Consider the following 26,846-nt stretch of genomic DNA (forward strand, 5'->3'; position numbering starts at 1 on the left):
ACTCGACTGGAGGTATCATAAAATAAAGCTCGGTTCAGGTAGATAGATCTATTTTGCATACGATCCCACAAAACATTTTACACACACTGTCTTAAAAGTGATCGATTGCTGCGATTTTTACTTCATGAATCCACACCGTCTGTGCACATCATTAATCTAAATTCTGACAGCCAAATACCAGATACAGTCGCAAAAGTTAATCGAGCGTAACTGAATTTTCTTCTCCCAACTCCCTCTCCAATCTTTCTCTTCCAATAGCAGTGAGATGTCTCGATGCTTTTATATCGTCCCGCGTTAAAACCGCTCTGACCTTTGAGTCTTTGCGGAGTTTTATGGCGTGAATGATCTCCGTCTTAATGGTCTGAAAGATGAAATATCGTATGTTGATTGAGTCAAGTAAGACGTGTCCAATCTGTTTTGTGCTAATGCAAAACCAGGACGAGTAAACGCCGAGAGAATATACCTACCTCGATATTGAGTAGAGTATTAAATTCCATGAGCTTGTGAAGGTTGTCGAAAGACTTGTTCGGGTATTGGAAGTTAAACGTGGAATACGGAGACTCCGGATCGTCGAATACTGGAAAATCGCCGCTTTTGTCGTCGGGCGTTCGCGGAATGCCTGCATAACCGAAAACTATAAATTCCTATAAAAGCTTCAAGTTGGTAATTACATTTCAAAGGAAGTGCATCATCTTTTACGCATCATTTGGTGGAAATGCACCATAGTGGAGGGTTTTATATCACAGTGCTTATAAGCGTGGGAGCTATAAATCCTGGGTTCAAAACTCCTAGGTGTCATTGACTTAACTAGGTTGAAAACTCATGGTAGCTGGGCACTGGTAAATTGTTTGGGGGAGGAGCTACAATTTTTAACAATTATGCGACTTCACAGATTGATAATGACGTATAAAGTACAAATGGTGTCGCAATGAGCTAGTTCAACATTTGGAAGGACGACCTTATAGGCCAGGGGCCACCAACTGAAAACGGGTCACTTTTCAAATTCCGTAGAGGCCGCGGGCCGCATAACTTCAATATCGATATAAAATAGATCGCACAGTTCAGCAACCAAGTCCTAAAACCAGTAGAAAGGTGTGCTCTCTAACATAGGCGATGGGCATGTTACAATAAATAAATATAAGTAATATTATATATCATGATCATCAGTTTCCTTTCATTTTGAACTCAGGGCTGTACACGATACCGGGCAACGCTTTTCGGCGACCGAGGAATCGATATTGGGGCTAGCGAGACACGATACTAGCTGCAAGACCATCTCATCGTAAAGCTTGATCTTGTGGGGTGCCTAAAGCCGTGTCTAAGCGTATCGGTCTTGGCAGTGTTTGGGCCATTGCACGTCAAGGCAATATGCCCATTCATACCAGCTGAATGCTGAATCTCCCTCGACGGAATGATGTTTCCATCGCCAAAGCACCGTAATGACACGTTCTTTTCCACTAAGATTAATTTATCAAAGATACTATTTTCCTTGAAACCTATTTTGGAAATGACATCTCTGAAATCTTGATCAACCCAAAGCATGTCACAAAGTACAATGAAATGGATATTGTCAAAAAAATACCAAGCAATGTTTATAGATTTGGCATTGTATTCTTTCTCGTCACATAAAAGCTGCATAAGACATGTATGCCATTCATTCAGATATGACGACATAATAAGCGATACTCAATTACCCGATTCGGAGTAACTGGGTTATCTGATTTTGCCAGAGCTATTCGTGTATTGAGAGAAGGAGAAGAGGGATTATTGTAAAGGTAGAATACAGAGCAAGGTTGATGCGAGGTGATACTCTATGGATTACTAAGTTAGTCAAAAATATGACTGCATGCATTGCCTTCGCCGTCCCATGAAAGTTCAAAAAGGCGGGTATTTGGCGGTGATTTTGAATGTACCGGAGACAGCGGTATGGAAACGAATTTTTAATAGAGTGGTTTTGTTCTTTCAGCACTGTTGTTGATGAACAATTCGTAATTTTGTCAGTATACTATATTCATGTATTAAATGTATACAATATGATCGAATTTTTGTGACTATAGGCGACAGTTTAGGGTTCGCCGACGGCTTGCAGATATGCTTAAAAATTAGCCAAGTTAAAAACGGTTGATAACCAATGTGATGATTGTAGTAATGAAGTACGCACCAGGAGCGGAAAAGCGACGGAAGCTTCGATTAACTAGCGGAAAATGCACGATGATGGGGGCTCTTTCGTTTTCCTCGTCACGAAACACGTAGCATTCCTTCACGCCCTCCTTGGGATCGTACACGCCGGGGTCGATCTTCGGAAACGGGGCATTGTGAATCCGAGCCCACTTTTCGGCAAGCAGGATTTCCTTGAATGAAAATCAATGTGGGAATTCAAAGCAAAGTTTTGGCGTGTCCTGAAAATCACTGAGTGTAGTCGTAATTGAGTGAAAATTTATCGATATCACATCCGCACGTAGCCTACTTGAGTGTCATTAGCGAATACCTTGCCATGATAATAGGTCTTGATTCTGCGGCTTCAGACGATAAATAAATATCGTGATGAGATATGAATTAGAAGCAACCGTAACGACTTAAAGGTCAAAATCTATACCAGTGATTCCTAACCATGGCCCTTGGAGCCTCAACCTGCTCCAAGCCAGTCTTCAGGCGGCTCTCATTGACCCCCGAAGTGACCACAAAATATAATAGACAGCTGTTGTTTGCTTCTATAAATAATTGTCGTCATTTTATCCATATCAATGTTAAAATAATGAATATTAGTAATGTCTAAGTGCTTAAGGACGCTTCCGGGAAGAGCATTCCTGCAGACTATAGGGTCAAACCAGCATTTTGCTCATTTGACTAATTCGACAACTAGGATGATCCATAGCTGTCCAACTATGGTTCAAACGTACCGAATAAGACAAAATAGAAATCCATTTGGCGGGCCTCGAACCAGTCAAAATTGGCAACCTTCCTGGACGGGATATTATGCTATGCAAGCAGTGCGCTTGACATTCCTGGTTTACGGTATTACGTCACTACGAATTACCTTAAACGGAAAGCTGTCGTCGGCCTTCCTTGCGCTAAAGTCAAAACTGATAATGAGATCGACTGCTCGCTGTGGGCGTAACACCGGTGGATACGGAGTGTTAAACGTCAAGCCCGCGTCGACGAGGTGCACTTGTTTCTTGGAGCTCTCCATCGGGTCGCTGATCATGTTGAATTCGTCCTCTGGAAAGAGATATCTCTTTTCGCTCGGTTCTATTGGAGTTACCTTAGCCGTGCGACTGGACTGGAAGCTCAACCAACGTATCTATAATTTTCGTCGGTGGCTTCATGTCAACACATCGTTGGTTTGCGGTATTCATGCTGTTTTTAGAGTGCAATGGTAATTTGCACCAGGACGATATTCAGACAATGTCGTCTGGAACAACGTGTCCGTAGCTCAGGAGCAAGTCCACAGGGCGCAAACCACAAGCGTATTGCCCATGGGTGCGCCGACGATTGTGCACTCTCACTCTCGCCACGCCGCTGCTCAATTGCTCCTAGGCTGAAGCATGTTATTTCAGACGGCATTGTTCCATCGCGATGTTAATATCGGCACAAGGCTGATTTTGGGAGGTTTCCGGTCTACGACCAGAGAAATATTTATATGTTCGTAATCACTACCGCGGTAGCTTTGTATTGATGCCAATTTGATGAAATTTCGCTTTCGGCAAACCAGTCTAAATATTGCTGTAAATTTCCTTTGGTGAAAAGGAGAGAATGACGTGAAAAATGGTAGTAAACCGTGTGATTTCATTATCTCCACACCAATGAAGGACAATGGTTATTCTGTAACCGTAACCGGACCGGCGTAACGACTAACGAGGGCGTAGCCGATGGATTTTTCAGTTAGTAAGTCACAATTATGTTACATATCCACCACTAAATGTATGAATGTCACAAAATCACACCTAATTCCAAATAAATTACGGACTTCATCATAATTAGACGACAGCAATCAATACATACCGGAAAGATGAAAATGAGCATTACAGACCGAAAAGTGTGTTATATTTAACGAAACAAAGACCTCACAGGGAGGTATATTGACTTGTGTGGTAGCATATTGAAACATTCGATAGTGTGCAGCACACTCACCCTCTGCAATCGGCTGAGATGATGAAAATGGCGAGAACGGTATGATGTTGTTTAGTGAAAGGCCTCTCATGAAATTCAATATTCTTCCAGCACGTATTCCGCGATTCTGAAAAAGACAAACGAATACATGAAAGTAGACTATTCATAATGGCCAATACACAGAAAACCAGAGGGCTTTGCAGAGGTTGGAATCGAAATACGTGCTACTGATAGCATATGGGTGAAATTAAGTACTGCAGGTCACAAAATAAGGATAGGAAGTTAGATGTCGGCAAACCTTCATCAAGCCGCAAGAAGTGAGAAGTTGAGAAATCCAAGTTTTCGAGTCCGATTGTTCGACTTCGTTGGTGTCAGAATCGGCGTTCGACTTTCCCCAAGTAAACCAACTGGTCGATTTTTCCTCACTGCAAACATTGTCGTTTGCACTTCAATATGCAGCTCAAAGTACCAACTACCCAATGTCAAATAAGTTTCGTACTCAATTCCGGTGTCCTCGCTTTCCTCGTTGTCACTCTCGATTTCCTCTTCAGAATCTTCTTCTGAAGACTCGATGTCATCTGAAACATCATCAGGTTGTACGCCGGCTGCACGCAATAAAGCTCTGGCAACGAGCAATCCGAGCATACTGCGATTTACATAACATACCTAATTCTGCGCTTAGATGCTCCCTCTCGTCTTCGGTAGGCGGGGTCGATGGATCCACCACTCTTTTGAAGAGGATGGAAAAGGCGCTTCCCCAAATACCCTACAAGAGACATTCCAATACGAAATTCCTATTTATCAGAAGTTTCGGACGATGTGCTATACTAGAATATAGACTATTGTTAGACTTGTACGTGGGACTGGATTTTCAAAGTGAGCAACTAGAACTAGAAATAACGGCCTTTAGAAATATGTAACTAGAACACAACTACTTAGATTGAATTTCAAAGTAACCCAGCAGTTTCTATTTTATATGAATCGACTCCGATTGGCTGAATGCGAGGCGTTCAGACCCTAAAGCCCACCCCTGGCTGCGCCACTGTTGATTTTCAGCTAGCAATGGTTGCACGAATATCACACAACAGAACATCGGTGTCGCCATTGACGCTAAACGACGACATGTGTGTTCAGAGCCGTAACTGCCGCATCCCCATGCCCCAAATTGGGGAACCGAGCTCGAAAGGGACCATAAATTATTTCACAAAACCACATCGATTTTGAAGAATTTTGAGGGAGATTTCCTACAACTTCAGAATTTTCTTCGCGCTCAGCGGGATATCATGCAATAAAATGTCTACTTTTCATGTCCCAAGAAAAAATACGAATATTTTTAGTAGGCATTACAGCGCCGGCCATTACCGCTCCACGATACGCCAATCTTCGGCCAAGATGCGAATTCGTGAAGTGTATCACCAAATTTAACATTGGCCGAAAATGGCGTCCGGATGTTAGCCGAAACCATCGCGAATTGTCCATCGTCAGTAGGCGAGGAATAGTAGCCTACTCTGCTTTCTATCACCAATCGATATATATATTGCCAATTGTCCACTGTTAATAGGCGAGAAATAGTACTGTGCTTTCTCTCTGAAGTCACCACATCCATCATCTCTACCAACACCTCAGATAATCACGTGGAATGAGAAAAGATAACTAAATAATAGCAACATATGGAATTACCAGTATTATAGACAAAATTAAATCCTGAATATGATATTTTTTCGCGCTTCTCGTGACTACGAATACATATACACATAACTCCTTCAACAGCAAACGTTCTCTATCTGGTGGTCCTGAATCGGCCCATAGTCAAGGGGGTCTGGGGTTAGCGAGTATGCGGACATCCTCAGAATTTCGGTTTATGACCCTATGGAGGACCCAAGACGAAGTTTTTTTTTGAGGGGGGGGGGAGGGCTGACAAAGTACCGTTTTGGCCGTGTGTGTGTTCTAGTGGTTCGGTAATTATATTTTTTTAAATGCTCGACTAGAGCTACAAATACTTCAAGAAGTAGTTGTTAGTTAACCGTCAACCAACTTTAGATTGGTAGTTTGTACAAGCCTGCCGACTACTATCGATTGTAAGTTTACCCAATCCCTCACAGATACGTTCCAAACGGTCAGTGGACATATTAGCATGCAACATAATGGCGAGCGACAGTTGAGCTTAGCGACTTTTGGTCATGGCGACTCGTGGGCATGTAGACACATCAGCACAGGGACATATTAACATGAGGACACGTTAGCATGGGGACACATCAGTATAAGGACACATGAGCATGGATACACGTGAGCATCGGGACACACAAACATGGTGACAATTTAGTTAGTGCCACTTGAGCATGCGACACATGAGCCTTGACGACATATAAGCATGGGTACACAAAAGCATGGGCATTGGGCACAAATGGGCATATGGACACATGGGCATGGAGACACAAGAGCATAGGTGCACATGAGCATGGGGTCACGTACGCATGCGACACTTGAGCATGCGACACGTGTACATGCGGGCACTTGAGAATGCGGCACGTGTGTATGCAGACACTTGAGCATGCGACATTTGAGCATGTGACACTTAGACATGCGGACACTTGAGCAATGAGCATGCGACATTTGAACATGCAACACTTGAGCATGCCGACACTTGAGCATGCCGACATCTGAGCATGCGGCACTTCAGCATGTGGCCATATAATAGCGCGTGACCTATTTGATTGCTGCCCGAGGAAAGTTACAGATTGATTGAGTGGGTGGGTGGTCTGAGACTAAATAGACTTGTCTGAAAAGCGCCAAAGATCGCGGTAAGGCGATAAAGGTTGTCATTGCTCCAGATATATTGGAATCGTTTACACGTATCAGACGAACTAAAACAATACATCAAATCACTCGTGCATTCCTCAAAAAATATCGAGTTAACTACACACTAATAAATGACACCTGCTCCAATGTCGCATGCTCCAGTGTCGCATGCTGAAGTGTCCGCATGTTCATTTTTCACCAAGCTCATTTGTCACCATGCACAAGTGTCAACATGCTGAAGTGTCCCAATTGTTACGTGTCCCCATGCTCACGTGTTACCATGCCCATATGTAACCATGTGGATTAGTCCCCGTGCTAATGTGTATCAATGCTCATGCTCAAGTGTCGCACGCTAAACTGTCCCCATGCCACTGTGTCCCCTTGCTCATGTTTAGTTTCACCATACTCATGCGTCCACATTCGCACGTGTCCCCATGCGCATGTCTCCCTATACTCCTGTGTTACCATGCTCAATGCTCATGTGTCCTCATGCTATAGCGTCGCATGCTCAACTGTCGTTTTTCATTGTGTCGCATGCTCATATGTCGGGCAACCGTTCCAAACTCATAATATGACAGTCGGAAGTAATTTTCAGCCGAACGAGTCGTATTCGAAGTGCTTCAACCCATACATTTCGCGAATGGAAATCCTGCGTAGGCAATATAAGACACCGATATCATCAACCAATCTTTCACTCGCTATTGACCTGTAACCGTTTTGAGGAATCAAATCCTAAAGTGCGGTACATCTATCTTTGAAAGGCGTTTACCAAGATGGGTATGAATAATTCATCCACTAAAATCCAGTGTTGGGATCAAGTCACTACCTTCGAGTCACGAGTCATTTCGAGTCATTGCACATTTTGACTCGAGTCAAGTCAAGTCAATCTATTTTCAAAGGTGACTCGAGTCAAGTCAAGTCACTCGATTTTTGGAAGTGACTCGAGTCAAGTCGAGTCAAGCCAAGTCAAGTCACGAGTCAAGTCACATTTCAAGTCAAGTTGGCTTTTCGAAGTATGAGACATGATTACGTCATTGCAATATGCTAGCTGTCTGAACTACAGATTGAGTGGCAATTGATTTCGAACCGATTAACGAATATAGAGTTAAATATAAACGCAAGAAGGCGCTGCATCGCTCACATATACGTAGAACTGCGAAATTGCATAGCCTCAGTTTATATAGTTACCAGCCAAAATAGAGAATAGAGAAACTAATTGATAAGTTGCAATACATTACCCATTTACAAAAAGATATGATACAATTCGAGCCTGCGCCAATGGTTGAGCTTGAGAATTACATAAACTATATTCGAATTCAATTTCAAAAAAACATTAGGTTTAGTTAAGGTAAGAACAGAGAACAGAAATAAACATTTTGCTATGTTATTACTTTACTACTAGAGTTACGACAACGTAAGCTGTAAGCTTCGTTCACTTCGTTTGCGGTCAATTTATTTGAGGTTCAGTGAAACACATGATCATTGAATGATTGGTCGCTCTCACGGGTTACACCAGCGTTTCGGGAACAATCCAAACATATGCAAGATACAGTGATTTTTATCGACATCAATTACTTGATGACTTGAAATTGACTCGTGAATTTTGCTCCGAGTCACAAGTCAATCCACATTTCTGATACGCCGAGTCAAGTCAAGTCAAGTCATTTTAGCGATGTGACTCGAGTCAAGTCAAGTCATGCGAAAAATGTGACTCGAGTCTGACTCGAGTCAAGTCATTACTCGAGTCATCCCAACACTGATAAAATCTACATATAAAATTTAAGTCATTGGAATCACGGCGCAGGTAATAATCTGTTCCATCACGAGTGGATCCTGCATATATATTAAAGTCTTGCACGACCTCATATATAGGCCTATGCAAGTGACGCTCATTTCAATGTCATTATTTTATATGTCAGGGACTATCACGAGAGCAATTTTGAAAGCTCATTTTATATTGTTTCATTGTCGAAATCTACTTGCAAATACAAAGTTCACCGTACCTGCAAAAAGTGCAGCGGACTTTCGTCGAACTTTTTGACGATGACGCCCTTGAAAAATTTACTGCCAAAGTGTTCCGTCTTCAAGAAGGAGCCGTATTTGGCAGCGCCAATTTCGTACGGGGTGAATTCAATCCATTCTGCGTAGAAAATTGCCAGGCATACATAAAACTAGCCGAATCAAACCGAGAAAGGAATGGTCACCGATATATTTACCGTGAAATGACATAGCTGAGACATTCGACCGGACATGCAAGCAAGTGAGTATGGGCATTGGTACACTTGCGTCCTTTATTTTTAGTTGCATATCCGAGAGTTTTCTGTGATCCATTTTCTAAATGTATGGGGACAGTGAGCAATGCTGGGCATTGAGCATCTTCCCAATCCTGCTAAGCAGGGGTTTCCAGCCTGGAGGCCAGGTATTCCAGTTTTGGACACTAAATAAAACCACAAAAAGATCCTATATTTCGCTTGAATTTCTATGTCATCGCTGTGAAATTTGAAACAAATAGTTATGAATTTCAATCATACTCAAGTAAAAGTAGGTTATAGCCCTTAATATTGAAATTCCAATCGTTCATACTATACATTTTGCTCAATATTGGGAAGTACAATGGAGTTGAAGAGCATGATGTTAAAAAACAGATTTCAAGAAGAAAAACCTAGAAATCCATGTGATGCTGGAGAAACCCAGATCGGGGTGGAAAAATCCAGGAATGGTATTCGCGGCAGGGGGCATGAGCCTTTTTTAGGAGGTCACCAAAAACTGAAAAGACCTATCATCTCCAATTCTATACTCCCATATAAGAAAAGAAATGAAGCGTAATTTATTAAAAAAAAAATACTAAAGCAATAATTTTATACGATCTTGGGTTTACTTTCCTCCCTCCACCACTCAACCAACAACTAACACATTGTTAGGTCAATGGAAAATTCAACCATGACAAAATAAACTTGAATTACTGCGACTCTGAGCTCTTGGGTATTGACCACTTCTTAAGAAGCTTTATAAACGGATACGTTTAAGCAAAATATGGAGCTTGATACTCCGTTTATCTCAAAAAACCTCGGGTCCAAGGAGCGTCTCGCCAATCAGCATCCCAAAGAAATCCGCGAATGTCACAGGTTGCCCTTGTCTCCTCTTCTGTCTCATTCTTTTTTGGCATTTCACGAACATACTCGGATGCAGAAGCCAAAAAGGACTGCTGTCGATGTTGCTGCGAATGTCTTGATTCACAGGGTCCACTCCATTTAAGGGAAAATCGTTGTGGGCGTAGAGCGTGCTGATGTACCTGCAAGGAGGATATTGCGATGAGCATTCCTATATTTTTAAAATTAATCCACTGGGTTTGAGCTGTAATTTAAAATCATAGGCATATCACTATATACCAGGGGTGGGCAATTATTTTCCTCCGCGGGCCATGAGAAGTAGAAAATACGTTGGAGGGCGAGTGGGAAATTTTAGCTATATTCTCCAGCGCCTTTTAATTTCATATCTAAATTACATTGTTAGTAAATGCTGCTCAGTGAATATGTTGATGTGAAGTAATGAGAAACTGACGGATAATTAAAAAATATGAGTGTCGCAGAATACATATAGCCAAAACGAAACGCTAAGGGTAAAGCGCGCGGAGCGCGAAATTTTTTTTCAATAAACGTCGGCTTCGCGCCACCCTTCTGATGCTTTAACGCTCCTCAGTTCGAGAACCACTGCACTGAAATGTTTATGCAATAGTACAAAGCTTGTTTTCGTGGTCGCTACCTTCCGAGCAGTGTGCACTGTGCAGTGTGCAGCTTAAAAAGCCCTTATGTTGAGTAAAGCTTGCAGTTTTTCTGAACTTCGCCCTCTCTTGACTGAGTGTTTCGTGTTTTTGTCATAAGACCGTATCCATAATCTTGGCGACATGCTGCGCAAAAACTAAAAGGGCGGGTTTACCCCTGACTCCAGTATACAAATATTTAGTGCTCTATTCTAAACCTAAACCTTCTTTGAATTTCAGTTTTCGGCTTTTTTTTGGCATGCCCGTTAGTCCTTTATGGGTGATAGATATGATGAGTCGTATAGTTATCGCGAGCACTGATTGATTTGCTTTACGAATTAGGGACTCGGAAACGTTTTACGAATTAGGGATTTAGAAACGTATCACGTAACAATTTGAAACGCATACCGTATAATGCACAATGTGGCATTGTCACAGTGACAATGGCAACGAAGAAGGTTTGAACAAAACTATATTTAAATAAATATATCTTGTGACTTCAATTGCTAGTCATAATTTGCCACATTTCCTTTATTTTGAATCTGATCAGGCTTCAAAGTATACGAATTTACTGTTCATTTGATACAGACTATGGTTTTAGTCATTCAAAAAGCAAGTTTCATGTTTTGAATTACAAGCAACCTTTCGCGGGCCGCACTTTGCCCAGGTCTGCTATAGACTATAGCAGCGGTTCTCAACCGGGGGTCCGCGAAGCAATTCCAGGGGGTCCGCGAGACCTCTAAATTTTTAAAAAGGTTGATAACCTAAGTATTATTTTTTTTTTAATTTGAGAAAGCATGAGGCAGTTTCGCACCACAGCTGCTAAAACCTCATGACTCATATCATCATAATAATCGTCTGACATGGACTATCGTAGTATGGAAACTCATTTCCATTGCCAGTTTTCCAATAACCTGCTGATACAAATATATTGCTGTTTATAGACGTTTTATTGGGGTTTGTGGAAAAAATTAAGATATGGGAATAGTAACGTCAATCAGGGTGACTTAATGTCTGCGAAACCTTCTCGATTTGAAGTTGACAGTCTCATCAAATTAGTGAACAGTCGTTTGAAATAAAAATTTCCGGAGTATTTCCATAATTTGTCCCAATGCAGGGAACAGCTTCTTGGAGGTACAGAACTTTATTATACAATTGAATAGTATATTCATATTGAAATGAACCCGAATATTTCCGGCTTACACTCGTCATAAATCGGACAATGATATACCTGCTCTTAAAGCTCGGCTATCAGATTTTGCGCATTCTTATTATGGATGCCCTATCGACAAGGCTGATTTTTTGATGAACAAGGAGTGTTTCGTTGCTATCAAGGCATTACGTTCCAACCCTGAAATTCATATTATCAGTTATATTGGCATGCAGCCTTGTCTTGTTAATGTTCAATTGTTCATGGTCGAAAATGTTTGATCGTAAATATATATGTGAACCAGAACAGAACAAGTCGTTTCATGACAGTCTTTCTCTGGTTGGAAAACTTGGATCCGTTCTTTGGAGCATAAAATTTGTCTATACTTTTAGATTAGGATTTCACTTTGACGGTAGAAACTCTCTGCGGGCCGATCAAAATGCCGTCGCGGGCCGAATCCGGCCAGCGGTCCGTATGTTGCCCGTCCCTGCGCTAGATGCTGGACGTGATATGTTCATAAAATATGTGTTTCTTCATTTTGGTGCCATAAATGTTGCGATCACACCAAAAGTATCGTCAGAAGCGTTATGTGATAATATTGCATTAGCCTCCACCTACATTTGCTGAAATGGTTTTCGGCACTCCTCGTACATATCAAAACGAAGACGCGGATTTTCAAGACACGACCACGTACTTCAAGAAATACAGCAGCAAAATTAGCTTTGAAATAATGAAAGTCCACCAATTTCTACATAAATAGTATGATGTTATCTTCAAGAAAATCAATTATTTTGCTGTTTATCACAAGCCTACAGTTCATATTTGCACAAGACAGATGAAGGTAGCACCAAAATAGAGCTAAAATTGAACTAAAACTTGAGGGGGTCCGCGAGGGTCCGTGACGGTCAAAAGGGGTCCGCGAAGCCAAAAAGGTTGAGAACCACTGGACTATAGGATATATATCAATGTCGCAATGGTGTGAACGCCGGAGAGTTGTTGTTCGAGTGAACACAAAAACTTTCCTAAATGTTCTGTGTGTGAACATTTTCGACATCACATTCTTAATCACAGACACTACATTTCGACAATTATAAACACTTTTACTAACCCGGGGAAGACTTATGCTAAGGCGCTTACTTTAATTCGGAAACCCCCAACCCCCAATTTTTGTCATATAAACAAAAACCTTCCAAAATATACACATATACCTATACACACTTAATATTGCAGAGTACTGGTGCAGAACACGGACAGTGCAACAACAGAGTGATCAAAGAATCATTAAATCAATAAAAAAATACCATTTTCATACAAAACGAACACATTATAATGAATATTTATCGCAGATCAGTCAGACTTCAGCTGCTGTATTCAGAAATGCGAGCCTTGACCTTGAAGTGTCATCATTGTTCGGTCGAAACGCAACTGCGCACAATCCAATCCATATCGTGGTAGCTTTCAAAAAGACTACTTAATCCCAATACTTGATGAGAACATTTAAGCTTCCTAAACTCTCCCGATTATCGCATTTAGTTTTCTCCTCCCAGAGTGACAGAACGTTTTAATACAACCGACTTTGATCGAAAATGTAGAGATTACTGGAAGGTTCTGGCATTTTTAAAAAGTGTTCAGGTAGAATTACATTCTTGTGAGACTACTAACCTCGGAAGAGACTCTTCAATATTCAATTTATTAATATATTCATATTGAAATAGACCCGAATATTTCCGGCTGACACGCGTCAGGGCCAGGGGTAAATGTCAGCAAATATAGCAGAGAGTTGAAGGTATGTATGATGAAACTGGCATGAAAACTCGAGTAATCGAGGGACATATTATTAAGCTCAAGCTGAAGGCTTGAGCTCAGTGTACCCATTTTAGATTATACACGAACTCCTTTTGTTGGCGCAAACTATAGGCTGGTGGAGTTCGATATAAGTCGACTCCGAATCGAACGTTCACACCATCCCTGAACATTATACACATTTGCTTGGCACGGAAAGATTCCAAATAGAATTTTTATGCTTCATCATACCAGCTTGATCCTGATAATCCCCCAACATAAGTCGCGCAGTCCAAGACCCCACTGTCCCGAAGGGCTTTGACCGCTCCAGACAAACCAACCATGGCGCGAAATCCTCCGCCAGAGCCGAGAATCGCAACGGTAGGGGTCTGAAAATGCAGCACATACTTGACTTCAAACTCACTCATCTAACGATGAGATGTGCATACTTGTCGCCAAGTTTCTGGTCCCGAAGAGCCTAGCTCTTTTTTCATCCAGTGATAAACCCGTTCTTTCCGTTCGCGTCTGAATCGCTTCTCGTCTTCACACAGAGAAAGGCTATACCGGATATCGGATTTTGTTCTGTGTAAACATAGGAATTTATAATAGTTGGATAGTATAGTAATGTTGAAATAAACATGAATATGTATCCGTCAGCAACTAGTAGAGAATTGAAACGACCATACTATATCAACACTCAACAGCCACGATTGTTGAATGTTAATACGATATTCTTTTCAAGCTCGGTATAATGATTGAGCATTCCAACCCGAATAAAGAAATAATTAAAATGATTCGAGTCGAGCGTGAAGACTTGGAGAGAGACGATATTTTCGAGTACTGCACTTTTCTGAAGTAGTCAATAAATCACCGTCTGTTCTCAAGTACAAGTAGCGACTTACAAGTAAAAATTAAGTATTTCGGGCTTAGTTTCGCCGAAGCAACTGATAACAGTCACGTAGAAGTGGAAGTATTCCCAAATCCTAACTGCTTGAGGAAGTAGTGAGAGTAGGGGAAATCTACAGGAACTACTTTGTTACTGACAATCTCTGTGAAATTATAGTTTTTATATTTTGTTTCCACCAGAGAAGCCTTGAAATCTCGATTAGTAGTATCCATAACATCCAAAATATATAGTACAATGCCATGCACCCTAGTAAAACCGCACTTTTTTTGAAGCACTGACACACTGTCTCAAATTACAAGAAATTCGTATGCTTTCAAACAGGGGTCACCAACGCGGTGCCTGCGGGCGACCGGTCGCCCGCGAGAACCAATTGAGTCGCCCGCGGTCGCAGTGGCAAATATTCAAATGAGAGATTTGAAAGTTGAAGCGGAGAAGGGTTTTACATGAGCAGCAGTTTTACATGGGTCAGTCGACACTAAGGAACATACGAATGCAATTCGGGGGGCGTTGCGCATCTTCGCTCACGCGAAGGCTTATCGGGAATCTTGTTAATATATTCTCGAGTCTCGACGCGGAGATTGGCGCTTCGGCGCGCAGTGCGGCAACGCAACTGATCCCCAGAGACGTTGGGGCAAGTCCCGGTGAGTGAATAAAGCGGTTGTCGGGGTTATCAGGTGTCTGAATTAAGCGACGGCGACTGTATATACTATATTTGTACTCGTATTTAACTTAAACTTGCTCTGCACACTTCAAGTTCCGGGAAGCGAATTTTAAGGTGTTGCGTTTAGTAGGCTATAACACTGTAAAATACAAATTAGCGCAACGTCCTAAGTGGTCCAAATTCATTGACTCGTCAATTGCCTTGCGTTTATTAGGTTATAATACTGTTAAATACAAATTATAGCAATTAGCGTAGCGTTCTAAGTGGTCAAAAGTCATTGACTCGTCAATTGGCGTTGCGTTTAGTAGGTTATAATACTGTTAAATACAAATTATTGCAATTAGCGCAGCGTTCTAAGTGATCAAAATTCATCGACTCGTCAATCGTCTTCTGCTATTCACTGAGGTGCGTAAAGACCACCAAGTCGCAAACTGATATTGGTATATATCTCAAATGTCAAGAGCCTGCCAAAAACGAACCTGCATCATACTAATACATATGCGCACTGGATATACTCACATCTTTCCTAAAGAGAATTCCACGTCAACTTCGCCGGCCTAAAAAAATACACATAATTCAAATTATCATAGAACCTGCAATCTGCAGGTATCTATATATAGGATTATGAAATTTGATGTCAAGTGACATATTGGATATCTTCAATTGGTTTCTAAAATCATCCGGAAAACAAATTTAGTTCATACCGACAATCTTCAATTTATATGCAGCTCATATGTTTGCATAGTGCTGTCTCCAATCATGCCTTCGTATTCGTGGGTGGTGAATATTTCAAAACGTCAAAGTACATTTCAGCATAACATAAAATACTAACTCTCAATCCGGAAACTGTTAGTTTAAATTGTTGTTTATGACAAATTTCATTTGCAGCTGCAGTGTTTCACTCAAGAGTTGATAACATAATTTAGTCAATAGAATGCTGTATATTAGTTCTGACGATACAAATTCAATACAGTAGTTCCCAATATGTCTATCATCACGAACCACACATAGGCGTACCCGCATGAAAATGTTTGAGCGCTGGTCAGGTAAAGAATTGGTCATATGGACGGGATTTTTGTAATATTTAGGTGAGATATTGGGTACTGTGTTTCCATTCCGAAGACGTAAAAATATGATATCTCAATTATCGAGTAAAACAGAGAGATTTGCTCACGGCTACACCGCGGGAATGCCAACAGATTTTCTTCAATGATAAATCTAATTATTCCAAGCCAGCTAATTCTGCCGATAAAGAATAGTCACACGCAAAGTCCTAATCCAAACGTTTTACTTCTGTCGGAATAACCCATTTTGAACTTCTATTATTCATCAATGTTCAATTAAACCATGTCAAAGTTTATGTCCGTGATCTGGAGTGAGGACCTGATCATTATCAGAATTATAATAACATGGTACTGTGACGAGTAATATAAAAATAAATCCGCTGACTCATGTCTGCAAACCTCTTGTTTTAGCGATACTATAATTACAAAGCGTACCAACCTTGCTATAGTTTGACCTACTTCATAAAAATAAAACCATACCGATGAGAAATGGAAAGTCTTCGAGAGTATCTTGTCTTCCGGCACATTGCTAATATCATATTCCACGCAACCGAGGTTCCCGTCCACCGTGTAATTGGCATCCACCAGCGTAATCTGAAATACAATCACTGTTTAACGCAATCAATAATAATCAGCGCGTGGTACTATGCTATAGATTCACAATCAAATAGGGTAATGGATATGCCATTTTGTAGACGGATGCGAATATTATGGTTGTTAACGTGTGCAGCGCCAATGGTTCTCATCCATTACTAAACTGAGGACGCTTACGCTCATCTGCAAGCTTTAGCGGAACCCCAAATTTTCGCACAATATCCTTCCGCAATACTCAACTAATACATTACTATAGAGTACTGCGCACAAAATTAAATGTGCAGCAAGGGAGTGTTTAAAGAAAAAAAGCATTAAAATGTAATTTTCAAATGAGTGTGAATCCTTTTGTACCCTCCCAGATAGCAGTCCGTAAATGCTTGGAAAGTCTCATTGTTCGGTCGAATCGCAACGATTGCCTAATTAAAAATGGGCTTAACATCTGGCAGGTGGAATTGGTATTTCAGAGGGATTGTCTTTGGATTTCGAACCCTAAACCACCCAGCGCACGCCACTGCACACGAAAGATATTACCACAACGGTTATAATTCCATTATATGATCCTGAGACTGGCTCAGGCAACCCATAGTGTCCATGGATTACCGGTTAACAACCGCTGTATTATATCTTAGTGTTTCGTATCATCCTGCTTATTGGTTTAAAGATGAAAAAAGACCTCTTTATAGCGCCAAAAAATTGACAGAATACCTAAATGACATTGTTCACGTGGGGTTGCATTTAAATCCAAAATCAATATAAAACAAACATGTTTCAAACAAGGCCCTTGTTTAAAACAAGTTTATTTTTTAATTTTTTAAAGCTATTACGTCGTATATGTTCAATTGTGACGTCATAGTGGATTGACATTGACCATTGAAAATATAGGGTAAATATAGCTCCTTTGACGAAATATCTACGTATACTATAGCTGCTGAACCAACTATTTTGAGGGTTCCCACCATCCCATATCGTATACGTCGGCTATATCGGGTGGTTACTGTCCGTAGGCTCATACAACATGTTTTTTGGAAAGTATTTACACAATCATGGCATGATTTTACAACTTGAAAAACACAAATTTGTTTTTTAAAAGGGTATTTGTTTAAAACACTGTCTTGAAGTGTTTTAAACGACCATTTGTTTTAAATGCGACTCTAGTTTCAAGAGTATTACCTTTGCCACGATGCTACCTGGGTTAGGGCGAGCTTCGGTATAGAATTTCAATACTTCGTTCCATTCTGGGTCTTTCGTGTTGTTGATGCACTTCGTACGCTTCTTTGCTTCGGGACTTCCGGGAACGTGCACAACAACATACGGGTCGGGGACGTCCACTGCGAAGAAAAGTCTTGAAATGATCAATCGCCGAATGGTGATCCAGATAATCAAATCACGCTTCATGTGAATATAAGCGTAATAATCACAGTAGTATATATTAGTGAGGCATGCTAACCAAGGACGGAAATATTGGATTCAAACAACCAATAACTTACAAACCACTGCAAGATTTGCAAATCCGTTTAAGAAGGTGAAGGGGGTACCGGGGCCCGACTGATATCCGAGTTTTGTGCAGATACCAATAAAACCCGTAACCAGCACCTTAACCGATATCCCCGATATGTTCAACCTATATTCAAAAGACATCGAGCACGACGCGCCTTTCGAAAATTTGAAAGCATTAATTTGGCCAGCTTTACAGTCGTTGCTAAGTTCACTCTTCAGACATATGAAGTAAACTAGAATGGCCGAGACTGGACAGTGGACATCTGCGAGCTATAAGAAAAGTATCATCATTCTCACTCTAGCGTTCGCAGATGATTATAGTTTTCCTACTCCTGATATTTTTGAACCGCTAACGGCTGATACCGACATTTCTCTAGAAGTGTGGTATCGGTTCTATACCAATACCGAGAAAACCATTACCGAGAATTGACATTACCGAGAACGCCATTACCGATAATGGACATTACCGAGAATGGACATTACCGAGAATGGTCATTAACGAGAATGGACACCACCGAGAATAGACACCACCGAGAATGGACATTACCGAGAATGGCCAATGTCAAGAATATAGCTAACTGGGACTGACGTTGTCGAGAAATTTATACCTGAGAATCGCTACTGAATGTGGCAACGCCGTGATGCACTCACACGACCTGTGCATATGCATAACATGCCTGCATTGCATATATTGCATTCTCGGTAATGTCCATTCTCGGTGGTGTCCATTCTCGGTAATGTCCACGCTCTGTGGTGTCCATTCTCGGTAATGTCCATCCTCGGTGGTGTCCATTCTCGGTAATGGCATTCTCGGTAATGGTTTTCTCGGTATTAACCGGACACCGTGCTATCGACGCGATATTATCGGTGAACCCATATAATCCGTCTGCTTCTAGTAGTGACATCTCTATGATAACGGGCACGGAAATGCTTTGAAAAATTTCCCATACCAACACCATGAACCAGATGCCACCGGCCTAACCGGAATCAGTACCATACCTAGGTGGATGAATTTTTATAAACATAGCTTGACTAAATTTAAAGGATTATATGGTGTGCCAAATATCCTAAACAACGCTGATACGGTATGGCCCGGCGAAAGCAAAATCTCAATTCTTACACAAGCTCGCGCGTGGGGATTATGATAACGGAAGCAACTACACAATGTCGGTCCGAATCACTCCACGCGTGATGATGACATATTTCAAAATGCATTAACGTGAATATAATGAGTTTTACCAATGTAAGCACGTGTGATGACTAGGGCCATTTAAAGTCATTAAAGTCATATTTTTTTCTATGCATCAGTAAGTCGTGAAATCAATTTTAACGCAAAAACCGCATCCATATGGGGTATATTAAGAAAGTTATAAAGTCATATAAAGTCATATTTTCCTGGTTAGGTCATATTTGAGTTATAAAGCCATATTGTTGTATACTTTAAATAAAAAGTGCCAATTGAAGCAATTACGCACTAAGAAAGTAAGGCAATTTCTGATTGAACGAAGGCAAACTGTAAGGTTAGCCTACATAACATTACAGTCGCAGAACTACGAGGTCACACATTGCATTGTGTTGCTACACAATCTGTTTTACTTCTGTGCACTGAAGTGGGACGTCATTTGAAGTTCAGAGACTTCCACAAGTGAAAGAAATAGTCAACGCTTGGGAAGCTGAATGAGTTATTGTAAAGAGCGTCAAAGATTCAGTGAACGATCCAAAGTTGACGAGTCAGTTAACAGAAATAGCCTATGCCTCCACTACAACAATATTTCAAACTTGATACTGAAAATGGAAAGTTGTACGTACACTATCAAAGAGGCTCATGCTGATCTGAATGCCCTCGATTTCGGAAAAGATCCGCTTGAGCTCAAAAATTACTTTAAAAACCGATTGGACAAAAACGATGTGAAACAAATTATGGAGCTACAAAGACAAGACATTTCACCAGCGCTGTGTGAAAAACTGCAGAAGTGCCAACCAACATCAGCGTCTATGGAGCGCTCATTTTCCTAACTAAAGTCATTTTTACGTCCAAATCGTAACTTTAAAGACTCCAACATTCCACACTACACGAAACTGTACTACAAAAGTGGTTAAACTAAAAATAGATGTGTATTACTTGTTATGTTGCTCATGTTTTACTCGTCAGTTCCATGAGTGACGTTGGTTACATGAAAAAATACACGAGTTTCGCATAAAGTCATATAAAATCATATTTTCCCAAAAATAAAGTCATATAATTGATTTTTTAAGGTCATATAAAAATGGCCCTAGTGATGACATACCATGTGGATGAAAGTCCTACGATTGTAGTTAATTCCATAGGAAGGTTGTTACCGAACACTTCGCACCTTGGCGAGCATAAATCCCTACATAAAACCTCGAATGGTCGTGTTTGAGCAAACAACACAATTTTGTACTCACGATAGTCGCCGAAGCTTCCCTTTGTGATTCCTCGCCCACGTATCACCCGTACCGATAGCAGATAGCATGGCTCGTGAATCACCTGAGTTGCAGGCAAACATATAGAGAGTCGGAATATGTGATTTTCATCTTTGCCTTATTAGAAATTAGAATTAGGATTGTAGCGACACAGTTATTTTTCCAAATTAGAATATAATTAGAATTAACGAAATTGCATCAAGTTTAGTTCATATCCAATCAGAACTCGTTATCCCGCCGTTTACCCGTACCAGACTGAATCTCCAATTTGATATTCATAACACTGGGCAGGAATCACATTGCGGTAAGACTTCTAAGAGGGTCTTTCAAATCAAAACATCTCATTTCAATTAGCTAGCCACTAAGATTTTTTAAGAATTCGTGAATTTCTCCGCACCATGTTGGTATAAATTATACAACAGCAGTCAACTCGAATAAATCATGTCACACTTTAGACCGCGCATCCTGTTATCTGTTTCTATATCAGACAGTGGGAAGCCAGGCATTGCATGCTATCAAGTAGTGCGCTGTACTCTGGGATGCAATTTGACACTGCAACTGTGAGCGAGTGTTCCATATGTATTAGTGGGGCGTGTTCTGTGTTCATTTTTGATGAAGTTTATGTCCGAAAAGACTGATTCACAACGATAAGTTGAACCAACCGACTGAGATAGTGTAATGGTTATGCGTCCAGCTTCTCGATCGGTAGGTCGTGGGTTCAATCCCCGGCCGGGTCAGACCAGAGACTCGAAAACTGGTATCCGCGGCTATCCAGCTAGGCGCTCAGCATCCACGGATAGCACGGAGGAGAAAAATACGGTGGTGCAGACTTAGATGACCTTGCTTAAAGGTCGTATCGCATCTCCATCGTCAAAGCATCTCGATGGTGCAGGCGGAAATAAATCTGATCTCTCTCTCTCTCTCTCTCTCAAACACGCTTGCAACCTTCATAGCTGCTGCGCATACACCACTGTACTTTTCCGTGTCAACAAGGCACCAAAAGTTTGCTGCAGCCTGGTGGACTTTGAGGTGGAGGTCATTTTGCAGTGCTACAATTTCAATCTCCAACTGTTCCGAATCCAGACATGACAGACTTCATAGTACCGGACAGCAGCAACGATTACAGAAAAAAGTTAGAAACATGGTACTAAACTACGTTGCGTGTAAGAGAAACAAACTGTGTCAAAAGATGCAATATGTAATGGGCATACTATAGATATCGAAAATCTGCTAGTACTTCACGGCTATATGCTACCGAATAGTAATATTGTTCACTACTTTGGCATTGTCCTGGACGTTGAGCTACCATAACGTAGGGTTGCCATACGTCCGGAATTTCCCGGACATGTGCGGAATTTCACTGTTCAAACTAGCGTCCGGGAGGAATTTCTGAAATATGCCAAATGTCCGGAATTTTGACGTAGGCTCATATCTTTTTTCGTAAATCAGCATAAAAACAATATTTTTGGGAATATTTATGCTGATGTATGATATTTTTCTTCGCGCTGCGCGCGATTTACTATCATCATTATTGATTTTAATATGGAGACTACCACCCTCGCAAAAACTGCCATAAAATATAAATAAAAACGAACCTTCATTTACTGGAATTGTAATCGCAATTATAGCATAACACGGTATATTCCTAGAGATCGTTAAGGCCGTTTAAATGCTTTATTCAGAGATAGTGGTTCCAAACGCGCGGGGTAGGAGGGAGTTGTTTGCCTTTATTCTGGAGTTTTCGAATATGTTGAACGTAATCAGCTTCCAAAAAAGCCCCTGAGTAAGTCTGGGCAAAAGTACTGAATTCTTTCAGTAATCAGCTCGTAAAATTTTGATCTGGGCCACGGAACATTTTCAAATTGGAGATGAAGTCGCGACCATAAAAGGTTGGAAAACACTGGATGTGGCGGGTTTATGAAGCTCCGTGGTGCGCACCGGCATAAGGCTGATAAACAATCTTATCGGTGGGACATGAACATTGAACATGACTTAACGATGTGCAATTACGCTCCCCGTATTTTCGAACTCATCATCCCCCACCAGCTCTACCGCTAACTCTGATCATGTGGGCGGAGAGTAGTATCAGTAATATATGGAACGACCAATGTTATTGACAGAATTCATTCAAACAATTTAACGACCAGATGCATATTGAAACTAGATTCATATAGCAAGTCCTCCCACCCCCCAGAAGTTGCATTGATTACCCTAGACTCCTATAGTGTGGGCTCCAAATCATTGTTTATTTGGGCGGGAGGGGGCTGAAAACATGTGCTTTCGGTCTCGGTTACACCACACACAGCCACATACTCCTGAACCGGACCGTGACTACCTCTGGTCTACGAGAAAAGCTTTGCTAGTGTGACGTCATAACTCATTTTGAAATCTACTATTGGGCGCTAAAGAGTGTCCGGAATATTGGTTGCTGAAATATGGTAACCCTACCATAACGGAGCCCCGCCCTTTCAAGAAGACCGTGGATGGTATTCCGTCATGACGCCTGTATAGGCAGTGTGTCGTATCCTACGTCTTCGATATCTTGTGATTCTATTACATGTTGGTATATCACTAATTTTAATTAAGGATGGTTGATAGCAACATCATTTTAAGTGTTTAGCCCAAGTAAGATGTTGGTGTGATTTAAACAAGAATAGCTATATCAATCAATCTATACATTTAAAAGCTCACTGGTAATAATCTGACCAATATTGGAAAATGCTGCTATTCAACATATTTTTAGAACAGGCTCGCGGGCTACTCATCTGGTCCTCACGAGATACCTGGGGCCCGCAACCGCGTTGGTGACCCCTGGTGTAGGGTCTCCGTAGCTGGTGCTACAAAGCCTTGCTGTTCGAATTATTTCACTTGAGGAAGTCAGTTTTATATTGCAGACTGTTTAAAAACATCAAATTTACCTAACACTGATCACCATTTCGCAGACTTCGTCATAGGATTATTATAAATGTAAATGTACCATCTAATAACAAGAAGAATGCAAATATTGATGTGTTTAGCGAAACGCAACAATATTGCAAAAAAAAAACGGAATAGATTGTACACTGTACAGAGTACCATAATCAAGTGGATGAAGGCTAAAGTTTGGATTTTTGAAATAGGCAAATATATTGCTATATGACCTGCCAATTCTTGAAAGACATTTCAACTAGTTCTGCAAGTACACTACATCACGATATATTTAGTGATGCGACAAATAAAAACAACCCAAATCACCTGCGGATAGTGGAAAATTACAGGATAATAGATGATGAACAACACCTTGTCTGATCTCAAAACATCAACCCGTTAACATCTGATTTGCACTCCACCTTTTACAAAATACTTGCTTTCGTTTTGATGTCACAGCCTATATTAATTTTCTATAAATATTTAAAACATTAGCCATCCGCCTATGATTGAATGGTATATTTACAGATGTATGGCGAATCCTGCAAAATGATGATCGGTATCGGGTATGTTCGATGATTTCTTAGGCTTTGAGCCATATGAAAGTGTCGTCCTGAACTTAATTGCAGGTTAACCGCGACTATTATTTGACACAGAGAGAATTGGACGCTGTCCGATAACGAAACAGCATACGTGATTGTACCAAGTTGAACGAGAATAATTATAGATCATATTTCCTGTTCAATATAATTTAATCGCTTCTGGCCACTGCTCAAATACCTAAACGACGCCGCAAGTGTAAAGCCCCTCGGGAATATGCATTAGTAATCAAATTGAGGTAATATATGTTGAATACTCGTTCAACCATAAAGCAAATAATGATGCATTACCTCGAAGTGCTGAAATGGATCGGCGGCATCTTTCGCCGGCGTGCCCTGCGATAAAAGTTGTAACGTATTCAGAAATCGCAATTGAAAAAAATAATTGTTACAAAGCTAGTAATGTGTAACTATAGTGTAATATCAACTAAAAACGCGGAATGCCCAACGGACCCTGACATTTCCCAACTGATCGATATGAAAATTGACTAAGATGATGAGGAGCACTATATATGCCTATCTTCGAATAAGAACTCTCAATGATGCTAGTGTATGCAAAGGTGAAATTTCGTATTCGTTCAGATCCGTTAAGTAAAATTTTACGGTTGCAAGTGCAGCGCAACGAGCAGTAGGCTACGCACATGGCTGTATATCTCTGTAATTTAAAACGTTACTAATGATGTTATGATTATTTCCTATGGGCGACATTTGCTTGAAATACATTCGACTGATCGTCAATTGAAGAGGATGCAGTTTAGTTCCGGATGAAAGCAGCAATGGGCGATGAAAAAACAGCAATAAAGACGCATTAGCGCTGGCGAATTCCCAATGAAAAGGCACAGAAGTGATCTCCATGACATAATCGGAGCATACATCACTATTGGATTTGAATCATTCAACTATACCAGCATGCGGATTTGTTGATTGTATAGCTTTCCTGCAATGTTCCTGGATTATATAAACATTTCGGCAGGACATACAATGCACTCAGAGGTCATACGTCCCTGGAAAATGGGATCACTTACTGTTATGGTTGCGTTGTATGATCCATTGCTGTCCTGCATGATGGTGCCTAGATAGCACAAAGCAACTTTGTAACCTACTGAGCTGAAATACAGAAAAACTTCGTAATGATCGTGCGCAACAGTTTATACTTCAACTCGGGATTACGTTTTAACGTGCGCAAATTAACTCAGTTCGGGTTCCGATAGTTCTGATACTGCTACCGTATTGATATCCGTACTACGAACTTACCGTTTGCCAATTACACAAATCAAAAGATATATTAAGCTGTTGCAAACATACGCCGGTAATTCTATCTGGCTCAGTACTTGGTCCGATCCTTTCTACTTTATGTGTCAATGAATTTCCCAAATCCTCTCACGAAGTACCACACAGTTCGCTGACGATACTCTCCTCTTCATTTAGGCCTACGCATTTGCTACTGTCGGCTTGAATGGTCTACTACACTCTCAGCGAAATTAGTGTGTATATTCATATTCATACTGAAAAGGTGGTACGCGAGACGGAACCTGCCTCAGAACTACACTCGGTTTAAATGAAGCACAACAATTCAATCCAAATGATGTTTGACTTATCACAATGGTGTACAAAGGAACGCTGCTAGGCTTTACATAATAAATCAATCAGAACAGTCTCTCGTTACTGTCCCGTAAAGTAGCTATATGAACTAAGCTGGAGATTCAACGCAGAGCAAGATAAACGGCGGCTGTTAATGATGATTGGCCTAAATTTAATTTAATTCGAAACATATGAGCAACGAAATGCTGCTCAGTCGCCAACAAGCGCGGTGAAATTTTCAATCGACACCATGAGAGTGGGGTTTCTGAACTCTGAAGTAGTTTCTGCTTGCGTGCGCCACCCTCTGACCGTGAACACACACTCATTTCGGTCAGAATGTACAAATGGTGTGATCGTAATTACGATATTTCACGAGTTCGCTCTTCTATTAGCGGGCACATGACCATGTTTTAATTAGCAGATAACAAAAGGAATCGGTTCCGCCATGGCTAGGTGCATGGCCAGGAACAGTTTTCGTGAAATCAGCAGTTCCAATTTTTATCTAGTTTGAAGATGAAGACCGTTTAGTCATGATTCTAATTCTAGTCTAATTTGGACAAAATATGTGTAGCTATTATTCTAACTATAATCTCATTAGGAAAAACTGAAAATTCTGTAGATCATCACCACTACAATAACATAATAGTTGCGTGCAAGTTACATATAACAGTGTATTTCAAAGCAATACGCTACAGTCTACAGATTCCATAATACTGATCACTCAATGTCGTACGGGTTTGTTGTTGGCTGCTCGATCATTTTTAAGACTGGCGCATTGTCACGTCTCGCCAAGCCTATTCGTTGCTATACCGGCGAGTAAGCCATCGTGAGCATTCTGCTGTCACATTATAGTACTATAAATAAATAATCAATAGTAACAGACAAAGCCATGTTGAAGCCATGCCGAAGACAGACGAGGATGAGCGTGAATGTATCAGATGCGGTATATTATTCCTCGCGGCGAAACTGAAAGTTATTCCAAGCATGTAA

General features: G+C 40.9%; 1 protein-coding gene across 1 annotated transcript; it reads right to left on the reverse strand.

The window, feature by feature from the left end:
- Positions 1 to 91: 91 nt before the first annotated feature.
- LOC145440262 (cytosolic phospholipase A2-like) lies at positions 92 to 25,868 on the reverse strand. Its single transcript, XM_080317827.1, has 19 exons — positions 25,301 to 25,868; positions 24,567 to 24,611; positions 20,752 to 20,833; positions 17,998 to 18,155; positions 16,714 to 16,827; positions 15,689 to 15,726; positions 14,051 to 14,183; positions 13,854 to 13,990; positions 9,976 to 10,201; positions 9,126 to 9,243; positions 8,913 to 9,049; positions 4,777 to 4,876; positions 4,610 to 4,688; positions 4,409 to 4,535; positions 4,132 to 4,237; positions 3,038 to 3,219; positions 2,162 to 2,351; positions 468 to 619; positions 92 to 361 (listed from the first exon to the last, which is right to left on the reverse strand). The coding sequence occupies exons 1-19, from the start codon at positions 25,337 to 25,339 to the stop codon at positions 197 to 199; spliced, it is 2,328 nt and encodes a 775-aa protein (XP_080173953.1). The 5' UTR covers positions 25,340 to 25,868; the 3' UTR covers positions 92 to 196.
- Positions 25,869 to 26,846: the final 978 nt, after the last annotated feature.

This window comes from Botryllus schlosseri, chromosome 6, assembly GCF_051294905.1.
Source record: "Botryllus schlosseri isolate E-star chromosome 6, Bs_hap1, whole genome shotgun sequence".
NCBI lineage: Eukaryota > Metazoa > Chordata > Ascidiacea > Stolidobranchia > Styelidae > Botryllus > Botryllus schlosseri.

Coding starts and splice junctions, on each gene's coding strand:
- LOC145440262 (XM_080317827.1), bottom strand. CDS start 25,339: ATGCAGGACAGCAATGGATCATACAACGCAACCATAACA. Junction 10,202..13,853: donor GGATTATCAGGATCAAGCTG/GTATGATGAAGC, acceptor TCCTCCTTGCAG/GTACATCAGCACGCTCTACG. Junction 362..467: donor ATACTCTACTCAATATCGAG/GTAGGTATATTC, acceptor TTCATCTTTCAG/ACCATTAAGACGGAGATCAT.